Source organism: Rhopilema esculentum, chromosome 13 (genome assembly GCF_057945365.1).
Source record: "Rhopilema esculentum isolate cy_ngs chromosome 13, ASM5794536v1, whole genome shotgun sequence".
Taxonomy (NCBI): domain Eukaryota; kingdom Metazoa; phylum Cnidaria; class Scyphozoa; order Rhizostomeae; family Rhizostomatidae; genus Rhopilema; species Rhopilema esculentum.
Genome location: NC_142827.1, coordinates 11,669,530 through 11,682,393, shown reverse-complemented (window position 1 = coordinate 11,682,393; position 12,864 = coordinate 11,669,530). Strand labels below are relative to the sequence as shown.

At 36.8% G+C, this 12,864-nt stretch overlaps 1 protein-coding gene across 1 annotated transcript; it reads left to right on the top strand.

Moving 5' to 3' along the window:
• The first annotated feature begins 979 nt into the window (after window positions 1–979).
• Window positions 980–10,862, top strand: LOC135691698 (cold shock domain-containing protein C2). The gene is made up of 3 exons (XM_065209652.2): window positions 980–1,153; window positions 7,884–8,012; window positions 10,332–10,862. Exons 1-3 carry the CDS (start codon window positions 1,017–1,019, stop codon window positions 10,480–10,482), a joined length of 417 nt encoding a protein of 138 aa, XP_065065724.1. The 5' UTR covers window positions 980–1,016; the 3' UTR covers window positions 10,483–10,862.
• Window positions 10,863–12,864: the final 2,002 nt, after the last annotated feature.

Here is a 12,864-nt window from a genome sequence, read left to right as displayed (position 1 = left end):
TCGGAGAGACAATCTCTCTGGTGTTGGAAAGACAATCGTCCTTGATGTTATGACTTCTTCAGCAATTCCTTTTGGAAATTACCAGGTATTTGAAAATTTGAAATGAACGGTGGAGAAGGCTCAAGCTTCCTAGCTCCCGCTATCTCGGATGAAATGAATAGTTTCTATCTGAGACGTCATTGGCTACTGTGTCCAAGGTCCCAAATGTTGGCAAAGTGAATGAGCCATATTTGCCAACAAGCTTCAACATTTTTCAACCATGCATCCCTAGATAGCATTGAACTCCACAATCTTGCAACAGAATACTTTTTCAAGGGCTGTCACAGCCCTCAACCCTCCCTCGACAGCGACGGCCCTGGTTCCTATTACGATGTATTTGTCGAAACAGTGAGACTGGATATGATAATAGATTATGTTAAGAACCAATAATGCCGGGATAACTCGTTCCTTTCAGCGGCCAAAGCTTGCTTCTGATGGGGCGCATTACTCTGCCAAGGGGTCATTGACATACGCGGGCCAACATGACCGCTGGGACATGGAAACCAGACTTAAGAATTTTTGAATTTTGATCCCATGAACTGAAAGGGCATCATGTAATACCTCAAAATATGCAAAACCAGTTCAAGGTGATACAAATTGGCTAGGATATGACCACTTAAGCACAGGCTCTTGCCTCATCAAATCTCTGTAATTTGGTCTTGGTTCATAACTTTATGAACCAGGCCAGAATAACAGTAATCCGTTAGCAAACTTGAAATCTTTCATTGGTCATATCTCGCCCACTTTTGAACATATCTAGCTGATTTTGTACAATGAGAGGTATTTTATCTCGTTCTTTCAGATTATGCAGATTATGTGGTCGAAATTGAGAAATTCTTAAAATAGATTTTTAATGACGTCATACTAAGAATGAAGAGGAAAGGAGGAGAGAGCACTGGGAGAGAGGCCTGAAGGTGTTGGCCTAGTATTGCGGTGGCGCAAAAGAATTATTCCTCTACACTGAACAGGGGATCATCATGGCGTCGTCACCATTTGCCAAACACGAGGAGTCGAAGAGTGATAAGGAAGGATTCCATATTCCTAAATCACCTCGCCGACCACCATTTCTGATTCCAAGCCCAATTCCATGTAGAAGAACTCGTACATCATCACAGTAAGTATGAATTTAATCTGCGTGTGATCTTTCATTCATTATTAGGCCAAACCGAAGACCAAATAAGATCAGGCTGCTGCTCCCCAGCAAGAAAAACGGATTTGATTTAATATTTTAGTTAAGAATTTTGTCACATAGTTGGGTAGAATATTTTGAGATTTTCTCTGTTCATTCTCCAAACAGGGGAAGCTTGAAGGCATTTTCAATAAATGACCAGGAGTTTAACTTTTGTTTGACAAGGTCGTACCTTCCCCTTGTCAATTCAATTCATTTAAATAAATTCAAGCTTTTTATTACAGGTTACATGATTATTGAATTACTTACAAATATGAAGCTTAGGGCAAATAAGAAGAACTCTGATGAGCTATCAAGTTATTTACCCTATTACACTGCATGCATATATCCACAAAGTCAAACGATGCTTAGATGTGCACTTTGAAATGCATTATTTTTGTACAGAATGGATCGCAGCTTACAGAAGGATTATTTTTGGAAGCAGCTTTTCTCAAATATGATACAGTTTGCACAATCAAATGGCAAACATAAATAGTGCTGCACATAATCAGGCATTGCTTCATCTAGTAGCTTTAAATCTGATCACGGCAAGCTTGCCAGTTTTTCAAGATTTTATTGAGCAATTTGAAATGGAAAACTGTTGCTCATGGTGCTTCCAACCAGAAATTTCTTCTCGAGGGAAGTTATGGTGGATATGCAAGTTCCTGCTTTTTGTGAACAGTACAATCATTACAATTACTCTACCACTAGAACAGATCTATCTAAATGACAGCATAGATTTAAGAACTCTCTTTAAGAAACAAGCATTAGACAAACAGAAAAATTTAAAAAACTTCAGTACTTGAAGCAAAAAGTTAAGAAACCGTGAAATCTAAAAGTTCATAAAATTTTCTATCAATATGATTTGTCAGCTGGCATAAAACTTTAGACACAAAGAATAAAATTATGATTCCCACAGTCAAGTGTAACATAAGAACAAAAGGAAGTCTCTTTACAGAATTGTCAAATTACACTCTGAATCTCGTCAATGAAAGCAATCAGTTGTTCAACTTGCTAATACTATTACTAGGAAATGGTTTTAAATATTGAACTTGGTTCCTAACAGAATTTAAAGCATACATTTGGAAAGCTTGTATATATAATTGGTATATATTCTTTTTATACAGTCTTTTAACAGCTCTGAATATAAAAAAGTGCACAAAGAGGGCAACACCTCTCTACTAAAGATAAAACTTTGTTCATAACTTTATGATAAAACTTAATGTCCCCAAATTTTTAGAAGTTCATTTGCTTTAAAGGTGCCTCTGTTATTAACAGGAACGGGAACACAGGCCCAGCCATAAGGCTTTCAGTAAGGGAGCAATAAAGAGCTCTCCTAGTATTTTCAATGTGAGCTTTTTGAAGGTAAATAAGAATAGAAACAAAGAAAAGTGTATTTCAAGGAGGGCAATTTGCTTTTTAAAACAATTTAGTCTGGTTTTATTTATCTGGTCTGGTACCGGAAACCAAGACTTTCTGATGGTAAAAGAATAAGTATTTCAAAATTCCCTTGAAACAATCATTTTCACACAATCATGCCATGAGTAATGCTAGTTCACAGGTCACTCACGAATGTCTATTCATACATTCATGGATAATAAAAATTTGTTTCACAAATTCATTAATCGAAAATACGCTGATTACACAGTAACGCCAAAGTACCTGGCACCCCTTTCATACTAATCAGCTGCCATCTCCATCTCAACTGAAGTTCTAGAACATTCCAGGTGGTTAACACAAAATCTTTCCATCATGTGTTACTGCTACAGAATGTTGTTTTTTTTATTTCTTTGATGGCATTTGATTCAGCAAAAAATTTTGCAAGGCTTAACTTGTCTGCTTCTGGGGTGATTTTAGCAGAGGCAACCTTTAAAATCCCCACTTCATGACTGAGCTCCCTGTTACAGCACAGAAGTCATGAAGTGATTGGACAATAACTTTCATGGCTAAAGTTGCCATCAAAACATCACATTTCACAGTCCCCCTCCATTCCATCAACAGCACCCTTCCCATTGGATGATGCAAAAAGTGCCATGCCAATCTGCCTATGCTATTTCTTTCACACAATTGTGGAAGATAGTTAAAAGCATGTTGATTTTAAGTTGGGATGATGGCCTATCATTGAAAATATCAATGTTTCTGAACCAATGTTATATAGACAGTATTCATAGCAGCTTGTTAATGAAGATGGTAACTGATGTTTTGTCATGATCAAGGTCATTGCTGACAAACGCAAACGATTTCTGTTTCTGGTGCACACAAATGCAGACTTAAAAAAATTTGAGTTGTTCTATTGCACTTTTCCTTGGCCTTGAAGGGGGTATTTTTCACTAAAATTGACTTGAAAAAGTGCACTTTAGGATGGAATACGAAAAATCTTGAACTGGAGGTGGTTGCTTTGTGCTCGCTTTAAGAAAGTGTGAACCAAGAAATAAGGGATTTTCTCAGTAAGTCCCTCTATGGCTTCACCTATTAATTTTTCTTTGACTTTCTTCTGGATTGAACTTCAGTATAATCTACCTCTACCCATTCCCACGTATTCCAGTAAATCTGATTGTTCAAGACCTCATTTGTAAAATTTTTAAACAAAGCATCAGCCTTATCTTGCACTCTAGACATAAGCCAAACATGCAACGTTCTGATGAAGCAGACAGATCTATGTGAAAACCCTCCCCAACAATTTTTTGTTGAAAATAATGACATATCATAATCAAGAAACTTTTAAGAAACAAGGGTATTTAAATTTCCCAAAGCTGGAGCACTCCATGCTAAAAAATCTAATTCACAATTTGTACTTTTATCATAATTTTACTTGAATACCCTTACAAGAAAACATATTGCTTGGGTTGCAGAGTCACAGTGATTGTCCATTCAGGTAATTTGGCATTTATAAAAATTTGCACCCAAATTTTGCACATGGGCAGGATAAAGAGGCATAAAGTTGCAATGTTTTGTGAATTAGGCTGAAATCTTATCAGTCTGTATCAGAATTTCACTGTCACTACTCTCTGCTCCTTTCTTGTCCGTTCTATTATTTTCAAGGCCTTTAACATATTTTTTGCCATATTTTTTGTGATCAATAGAAATCTTTGTAAATCTTTAGAAACAGCTAAAGCAACACTTTATCCTCATTTTGGGATTTGAGAGAGTTGCTATATCTTGTTATTTGAGTTAATAGAAAGCTTACAAAGAAGGACAATAAAGTCAGTTCTAGAGCTAATGAATAGAGAGGCCCATGTCCATTGTGTAGATCAGCCATTCTTTAACTCTAGCCCTCAGGCCAACTCCGGCCTGCAGCAAGTTTTTATTTGGCCTGTCGAGTGCTTTATCTCAAAAAATGATAATGTGCGTCCCATTGACCAGTAATTGGTCTGAAAGGGAGGTCCAAAAATAGGAAATGCTTTATTTAGTCATTTAAACATTTTATAGCAAAATAGTTTGACTGCTTTAATTGAATTCAATAGGTCGTTAATAAACTCAACATGACCTTACCCCTTCATCTACTTTCTGAGATCCCAGGCCTAAGGCCAGACTTAGTCTTTAGTTCACGAAGTTCATGCTTATTAGCGTATGTGTATGAGGCAGCGTGTGTGGACTAGGGCACTGGCTAATGCTTTATTGCCAAACTATGTTTTATTTATTTTCTCTCTCCATCTTATTTTGGGTTCATTCATTTGTAAAAAAGTTGATTATTCGCTGTTATGCTAAGATAATTCTAAAACTTTGGAAGACCCCTTCTTTTCATGTCAGCATTAAAATAGATAAAATTATGGAACCGTTAGCATTTCTCCCATCAAATTATATTCTAGATAATCTAAAGTTTTTCTTGCTGCCAACCATGGTGGCGGCCTTTTTTAATGCAAACATAATCATTAAATTTTGGCCCCACTTTGAAATATGTCCCTGTATCCAACTTCAAGTGCATTAAGACGACCTAACAAATATTGACGTTGTAACCTAAAAATAGCAAACTATCTTCTGATTCAACCTGGTAAAAGAAACGCATGCTGCAAACTTTTGTGTAAATCATTTTTTTGGCTTCATATGCTTTGTTACAGTTTGAATCTTTTAGTTTTCTTCCCCCAGAGGGTTATCCATGGCCTTGTGCGTGTAAATCTGTCAGGTATTGCACATTGAGTCAATCCCTTTAACATGTAGACTGAACTAGATGTATGCATGTATTTATCAATGATTCCATACCTTCATTGACAACTGCTCCCTTCACATATCAATGAAGAATAGACAAAATGATCTTAGATATCTCAAGAGGATTATGACCAAAGTCTGTGGCACAGCTTAGAATTAATCTTTCTTGCAAAAACACATGTATGGGAATGGGAAGTGCCAAAGTGTTTTCCTTATAATCCTTTGCTGGAAAAGATTTCCACTCCTCAAGCTTGAATAAAGACTTCTACTTGGATTGTTTGTCACATTTTTTTACTGAGCTCGTGAACTGGGTAAAAAGGTTTCTTTTTGAGTTTCATTTAGGTGAACATTCTACTTCGGTTTTATATTTGCTGTGTACAACCCCTGACAATGTGAAGGAACATCTGCAAATAGGTCCTCCCCCCTAATAATTTTCAATGATTGAAATCTGACAAAAAGGAAGTTTTTATGTGGTTAACTACTAGTTTTGAATAATAGTCCCATACAATGCATATATTAAGCAAAACCCCTAATCATGACATCAATATTCATTAAGATACTACAATGTCAGCATGGGCTTACTCTCCTGAGATTAACCAATTTAAATTTCATGTCAACTTTTGATATAAGATTGATAAAAGGACACTAATCTGCCATTTTAATGGTCACATTCATACTTCATCTTTGGATTTTAGAAAATTTTTTCTCTATGACAGTACCATGAACAAGGGATTCAGTGGAAAAGGTGCTTGAAGTGCTGAAGCCTGAAATGAGACCCGATTCACACTGCTTCGTTTCCATATAAAATCTGATCATAATGTTTCTCAAAAGCTTTTTGAAATACCAGAAACCACTGGTACGAATTTTTTTGGGTTGCAAATGTTTGGAACCTCATTTAGAATAAACCTCGTTGGTCATCTGCCAAAAATTATCATTTAACTGTGTTCTAAAACTACAACTGAACTGTCTACTGAAATAAAACTGAACTGCCAAAAAAGAAAACTGAAGAACAAAAACATACAAAACTGAACTGTAACAAAGAGCACAACTGAACTGCAAAAGAACATAACTGAAGTGTCAAAAGGTACAACTTAAATGTGTAAAAAAAGAAAACTGAAGTGAGCCTACTGGGCCATCGTACACATTATCTGCTTGAAAAATACTTTTCCAGTAGTGAAGTTTCTTAACTTTAAGCAGTTTCGAAGTATCTTCTGAAGTGTTGTTTATAAGAGCATCTTTAAATCATCTTTAAATCATCTAATAAATAGAATTTATAAAGCTACCTAAATATGCATGACCTCTGTTTTCTGAGCATGCAATGACCATGGTCACTTATTTTTTCCCAGACTTTCATGCGCTTTCACACCCAATAAGCAGTGACGTGTTTACCTCTGGCCCGAAATTATTTTTATTAACGTCAATTCTCCGAAAAATTTTCCTCCATAAATTTGTGAACTTATTTTGGCTATTAATGTTTCTAGACAATCAAAGAAAATATTTCGACTGTGCTCTTGTCCAATCCATTTGCCAATAATCAAGGCTGCAAAGCATTACTGGAGAGAGCTGTGTACTTGTGATCGCACATGCCCGCGTTGTTACACGAGTGAAAAATGACACTTGAGTGAAGGTTATTTGCACTTTTCAGAAGCACCTGCTGAATTGATTTTATACATGATTGATACCAAGAAGTTTGCAGATGGCACGAGCTGTTAATGATAACAGCAAATGTGAAATGACTATGTTGAAATACAAGATCTTGTCAATACCTGCCATGATCTTGTCAATATCTGTCATGATCTTGTCAATACCTGTCATGATCTTGTCAATACCTGTCATACTCAGGTTCCGCCTTTAACTTCAGATAAGAGTGGACATTTATTAGAAAATGCTACCACACCATTCAGCAAATTTGCAGTACCAGTTCACTTTTCTCAGTTGCTGCAATCCCAAATAAAATTTATAAGGATTTAAGTACTACATCTTTTTGGAATTCTCTCTACAGGTCTCATTGGAAATTTCGCAAAAAGAGTATCAAAAAGATTTGTCCTGGTATCTGTATCTTCCTGGCTGATAGTACATTCTATTTACTATGATCCGCTTATTTATGCATTGTTATTCAAACGTGATTGCCAATTTGTAACCCATTTCCTACCTTCTATATGAATACGGGCAAGAACGAATAAGGGTAAGAACTAACACCAAATTAAAGTTTGGAACGAAAATTTCGATACTGTTATATGAACTTGTCTCTACTGAATACCAAAAATTTGTATTGTCGTAGCTATTATTTCCAATCATTTTTTCTTTGTCCCACTTTTGCTTTGTCCCACTATTGCTTTGTCCCACTGTTGCTTTGTCCCACTGTTGCTTTGTCCCACTTTTGCTGTGATTAGAGTTGCTCAATGTTGTTTTGATGCGATTGTCAATAAGAAAATGTTCTCAAGATTTTGGTGGTGAGCTGAGAATAGACTTGCGCCTATGAATTTCTACGATTTTATTGCATGTAAATGTGGATTGTTTTCTCTTTTAGGTCTCGAATGGCTGCTGATAGTCCAGTTCAGACTGGCACTGTAACCGAGTTTAGTCGTTCGCACGGCCATGGATTTGTTAAACCAGACGAGGAAAGTGATGAAAAGCATTATTTTGTTCACATATCAGAGTAAGGCTTGTTTCAATGCTATCTTTATGTAATGTTTCACATATCGTAAAACTCAAATTACTCGTTAAAATTTTTGAAAGGGATGACCATCGCAACTTATGTAAACTACAAAGTTAATAGACTGAAAGCAATAAAAAATGCTTTATCCAGTTGGCCACCGACCTGCTAGCCTCGAAGCCACTAAGGTTGAAACTTTCTAGTAAGGATGCAGGTCTTGGGGGCCTTCAGTTCTGAAGCCCCCTAGTTTTAGAGAAGTCACAGTGAAAAAGTATCGAGATCCAATTTTGACAGTTCCAAAGTTGTACAATTTTGAGAGATCCAAAGTTGCTCTAAAGACAAATTTTGGCTTGATGTTTTTTAAAACCGAGTCAGTACTAATCTGCCGAAAATTTTCATCCTCAAAAACCTCTTTCGCACAAACGTATTTTAAATTCTCATGACAGGAAGCCAAACTTTTCTCACTCGTACATTTGTCAATAGTGCCTACTGAGATGTTTAAATAACTAGTGTAAGAATAGTTGTGTCTGATACCTTTTTTAAATAACATTCATGGATCGTAATCTTATAATCGTTTTTAGCAGTCAATAACCTGAGAGAAAAGTTTAGTTTCTAATAGTTAATTTTTGACTGTTGACTCAATTCTGAACATTTATTTTCAACTTCAATATTTCACATCTGGTACACACTTACCTTGATATTTATTCCCCTAAACTTTGCACGAGAAACAGAAACATCAATGCAATTAGGAGATCCATGCAAAAAAGCATAAGAAGAGTTGTAGAGCCATTGATTACCGTATTTCCTCTAAAAGTGCCCTGGGCGCTTTAATTTACTTACTCGGGAATGAAATACCAATGCAATATAAAGGGCATGAAGCTCCTTCAGAAAAACTGCCATAGACATCAGAAAGGTCAGTCATGAGGCTACGTTCCCACATCATCGAGAGCCAGTTGGGCCGTTGGTGCATCGGCGCCAATCGCTCAACCTACCATATAGGGGTTACTAAGGAAAGTTACACAATAACCCCCAAACATGATTGATAATTGGGAGGGAATGGACAGGAAAAGCTTCTTTTCCCCACCAATAGCCGATGCACCAGTCCTACCTAATAGCATCAGAAAACTCTAAGAAGCATAAAGGATGCCTAAAGGTATGAGAGGTTTTAACGATGCCATAAAAGAAACTCAACACGCAAAGTTATACTGAAAAGGCATTTAGCATAAAGAAACAAAATGAGGGAGGGAGGGCTGGGAAAATACAATAAAACAGCCTAGTTGTATTGTGGCTTCACCAAGCTAGGTGAGACCCACACTATGCCAAAACCTTAAATACCCCTAGATTAACCAAGGGAATGAACACGCCACGAAACACAAATCTTACCCTGGTTATACAAATCAAATTCACAGGAGGCCGAAAGACTCCCTGCATTGCCCATAAACTAGTAGAGCAGATACAAGAAAAAACGCGAGGAAGCGTGGAACAAGAAAACATAACGAAATAGTAATAACAACAATCTCAAGCGATTTAGTTGACGCTCAAAAGCCCCTCGTGAAATTAACTCTGATTAAATTTCATTTAATCATCATTTTTAAATTTTTGTTTGCTTTAGTTGGGCGCTTGTTTAAGGGGGGGCATTTTTTCGAGGAGGGGGGCATTTTTTCGAGGAGGGGGGCATTTTTTCGAGTGTGGGCGCTTTCTAAATTTTTGTCATTCCACTTAGTTAGTTTTTCATCAAAAATTAGATTAAAAACAACTTTCATTGATTGATTAAAACGTAAATGTCTTGTTCAGTCAACTTCAATAACAATGCCCATTTTTTTATCACCATCATCATTTCCGTCCACGACATTCTCGTTGTTGGCAAGAAAAGAATTGTTGTCAGTTTCGAACAACATTGGCGATTTTTGGAGGGTGCGCGTTTTAGAGAAATTACGGTATTAACTAGCCTGATGTCTTGATGGCATCTCACAGTATGATATATGGCCGTAGAGGGTGAAGTGGGAGTCCTGTTTTGGTTTAGACAACATCTTTAACTTTGGCTACATGTTTCATTCCACTGGAGTTTAGTGCAAGGATCCTGCACCATGAGAGCAACAGGGGGCAGCGTGGGGGCAATGATCACCCTTTTCCTCGCAAAATTAAGCAATTATCTTCATTTTGCTACTGTTTTGCCATTTTTAGGCACTTTGCCTTTTTGCCCTCTTTGGGTATAGGCTTCCCTGGCTTGGTGGCAATGAGCATTTAGCGCTCAATTCATGTTCTTTAAATATACTTTTTCTTCTGAATTGATTGCTAACTTCAATTTTTTGTTGATTTCAGCGTGGAGAGTGAATACGAGCTCAAAGAGGGGGACAAAGTTGAGTTTCGGACAATATTGATGCCCCCTAAGCTAACGGAGAAACAAGCAGTAGAAGTCAAGTTATTGAAAATGTCAAATTCAAAACACGAAAAATGGGCATCTTTCACGTGAACTTGTCAATTCCACGTGAGCATGGTATGCAGACATGCAATTTTCGTCCTCGCGGTTCTACGTCACCGTGTAACTTGGCTGTCATCCCTATTTTGATTTTTCTCTAATCATTGAAACATTTTGGACAATAGTACCTTCATATATCGTTTAGAGAGAATAACAAAAAGTGTTGTAATTATTTCGATTTGACATTTTCTGTAATTCTTTTGCAAACATTGTAAATTCATACACAATTTTAAACAAATTTCCAGTTATTGTATCCATCGATATTTCCATTTCGAGCAAATGGTCGTATAAAGTTGCAATGTTCTGTGAATATGGCAATATATTTTTCAACATGCAGATGTGTGTCGCATTATGATGGTCTATTGATTTGAAAAGTTGTTTTTCTGTTGTTTTTCATTTGTAATTTGTTTTTTATTTGTAATTTGTTTTTCATTTGTAATTTGTTTTTTATTTGTAATTTGTTTTTTATTTGTAATTTGTTTTTTATTTGTAATTTGTTTTTTATTTGTAATTTGTTTTTTATTTGTAATTTGTTTTTTATTTGTAATTTGTTTTTTATTTGTAATTTGTTTTTTATTTGTAATTTGTTTTTTATTTGTAATTTGTTTTTCATTTGCTCAGCATTGAAAAAATGTGTTACCCGTTTGCAGCGTGACGGGTCGGAAAGGCTGGTTCGCAATAGCCAAATTACCTCATGACGTCATTTGACGCTTTTGCGCGGTGCATCTTGGGAGTGATTTCTTTCGTATGTTGTTTACTTCGTTGGTTATTTACTTCACCCATATGGAAAAATACGACACTTCGACGGAAACAGTCAGTTAAGTTATTCTATTAAAAAATACTTAAAGTCTTTGAAGAGATTATTGATTCTTCGTTTGCAATTGTTAGCCTGAGCCCTAAACTCCAAATAGACTGAATTTCTTTCTCTGCACGCAGACCAAAAGCGGTGCAACGGGAGGACTGAGGGACATGTCCCCCAGTTCTCAGCAGGGTCAATTTTATATTTCTTTTAAATTCGACGAGAGAATGTTAGGGGAAGGGTAATATTTTGGCAACGTACTTGTTGTTATGGAATCCTTTTATTTTCAAACTGCCTTTACGTAACTAAAAGTTAGTAATGGGCGTTCCCTTTAGGTGAAATTGGCATTCCATTTTGTTAAAAGGGCGTTTCCTGGTAGTAAGAGGGGTGTGGCCTAAATTTTTTTGTTTTACCTCCTCCTCAGAGCCTATTGTCTGGCGCCGCCATTGACCCAGACCTTACTTTAGCTTTTTGTAAATCTTAACCATGGGGTTTTGATATTTCCTGAGCCTTTCACTCAATCTTTTACTTATTCTACATACCACAAAAAGCTAAAATTCAAAGTAGCTCACCTTAATTCTTGATCCCCTTGAAACCCCCCCTTGATCACCAAATAAGGTAATGGTCAATTTCAGGCATGCTAAGCTACAACTATGAAAATGGTCTTTATTCTACAGTTCTGGGACCAGCTGCAGTGGCCAAAGAGTTAAATCGAGTAATTTTAGTTTAGCTTGGGACGGACTGGTTGGAAATATTTGGGTATGTGACAGCCTGACCCTTTAGTTTGTGCTCCTGAATTGAATCTTACAGTCTTTAAGATGTAAGGACTGCGCCAAACTTTCATATTTTTGTGCCCTCTTCTCTTTTTGCAAACATAATGCCAAAACAATTGCAAAATCACTACTCTATGCTTACAGGGGTTCCCCTGTTTCGGCTACATGTGCCCTTACGAAGCGCTTTCTGAATTTATGAGTGGCTGCCGAGCCAATTACCGTAATGCCTCGAATAAGCGCCCAGGCGCTTATTTAATTTTTGAGGCTCCAGGATGGGCGCTTATTTGAGGGAGGCGCTTATTCGAGGGGGGCTCTTATTTGAGGGGGCGCTTGTTCGAAGCATTACGGTATGGGGGATTTTGCAGTGTAGCCAAAAACCACAAAAAGTGACAGACAGTCGAATTAAGTTTCTGGGGTGTCACACCCTCTCCAAATACTCTACAATTCGTAGGTCTCAGTTTAAGCTATTATTGTAAAAAGTTGGTTATTCTGATGGCTCGTGGACAGGTACCCTGGGTACCAGACTCACTATATACATATATAAATATGCGCATATTGTTTTTATATAAAGTGAGTCTGGTACTCAGGGTAGTGGACAGGGTGAGAGCATTATAGGCAAGAGAGAATGTAAATCTACTGATAAGCATGATATTATTGCCGTAAAAGTACGTCAGGGAAGTCTGTCCTAAACAATTTGTGGACCCTTCATCAAAACATAAAGATATGGTGCGGAACTATTCTTATCTTGAATACACCAGAAGTACAAAAAGCGAATTGGATTAAACACAAAAAGCGACAAGAACA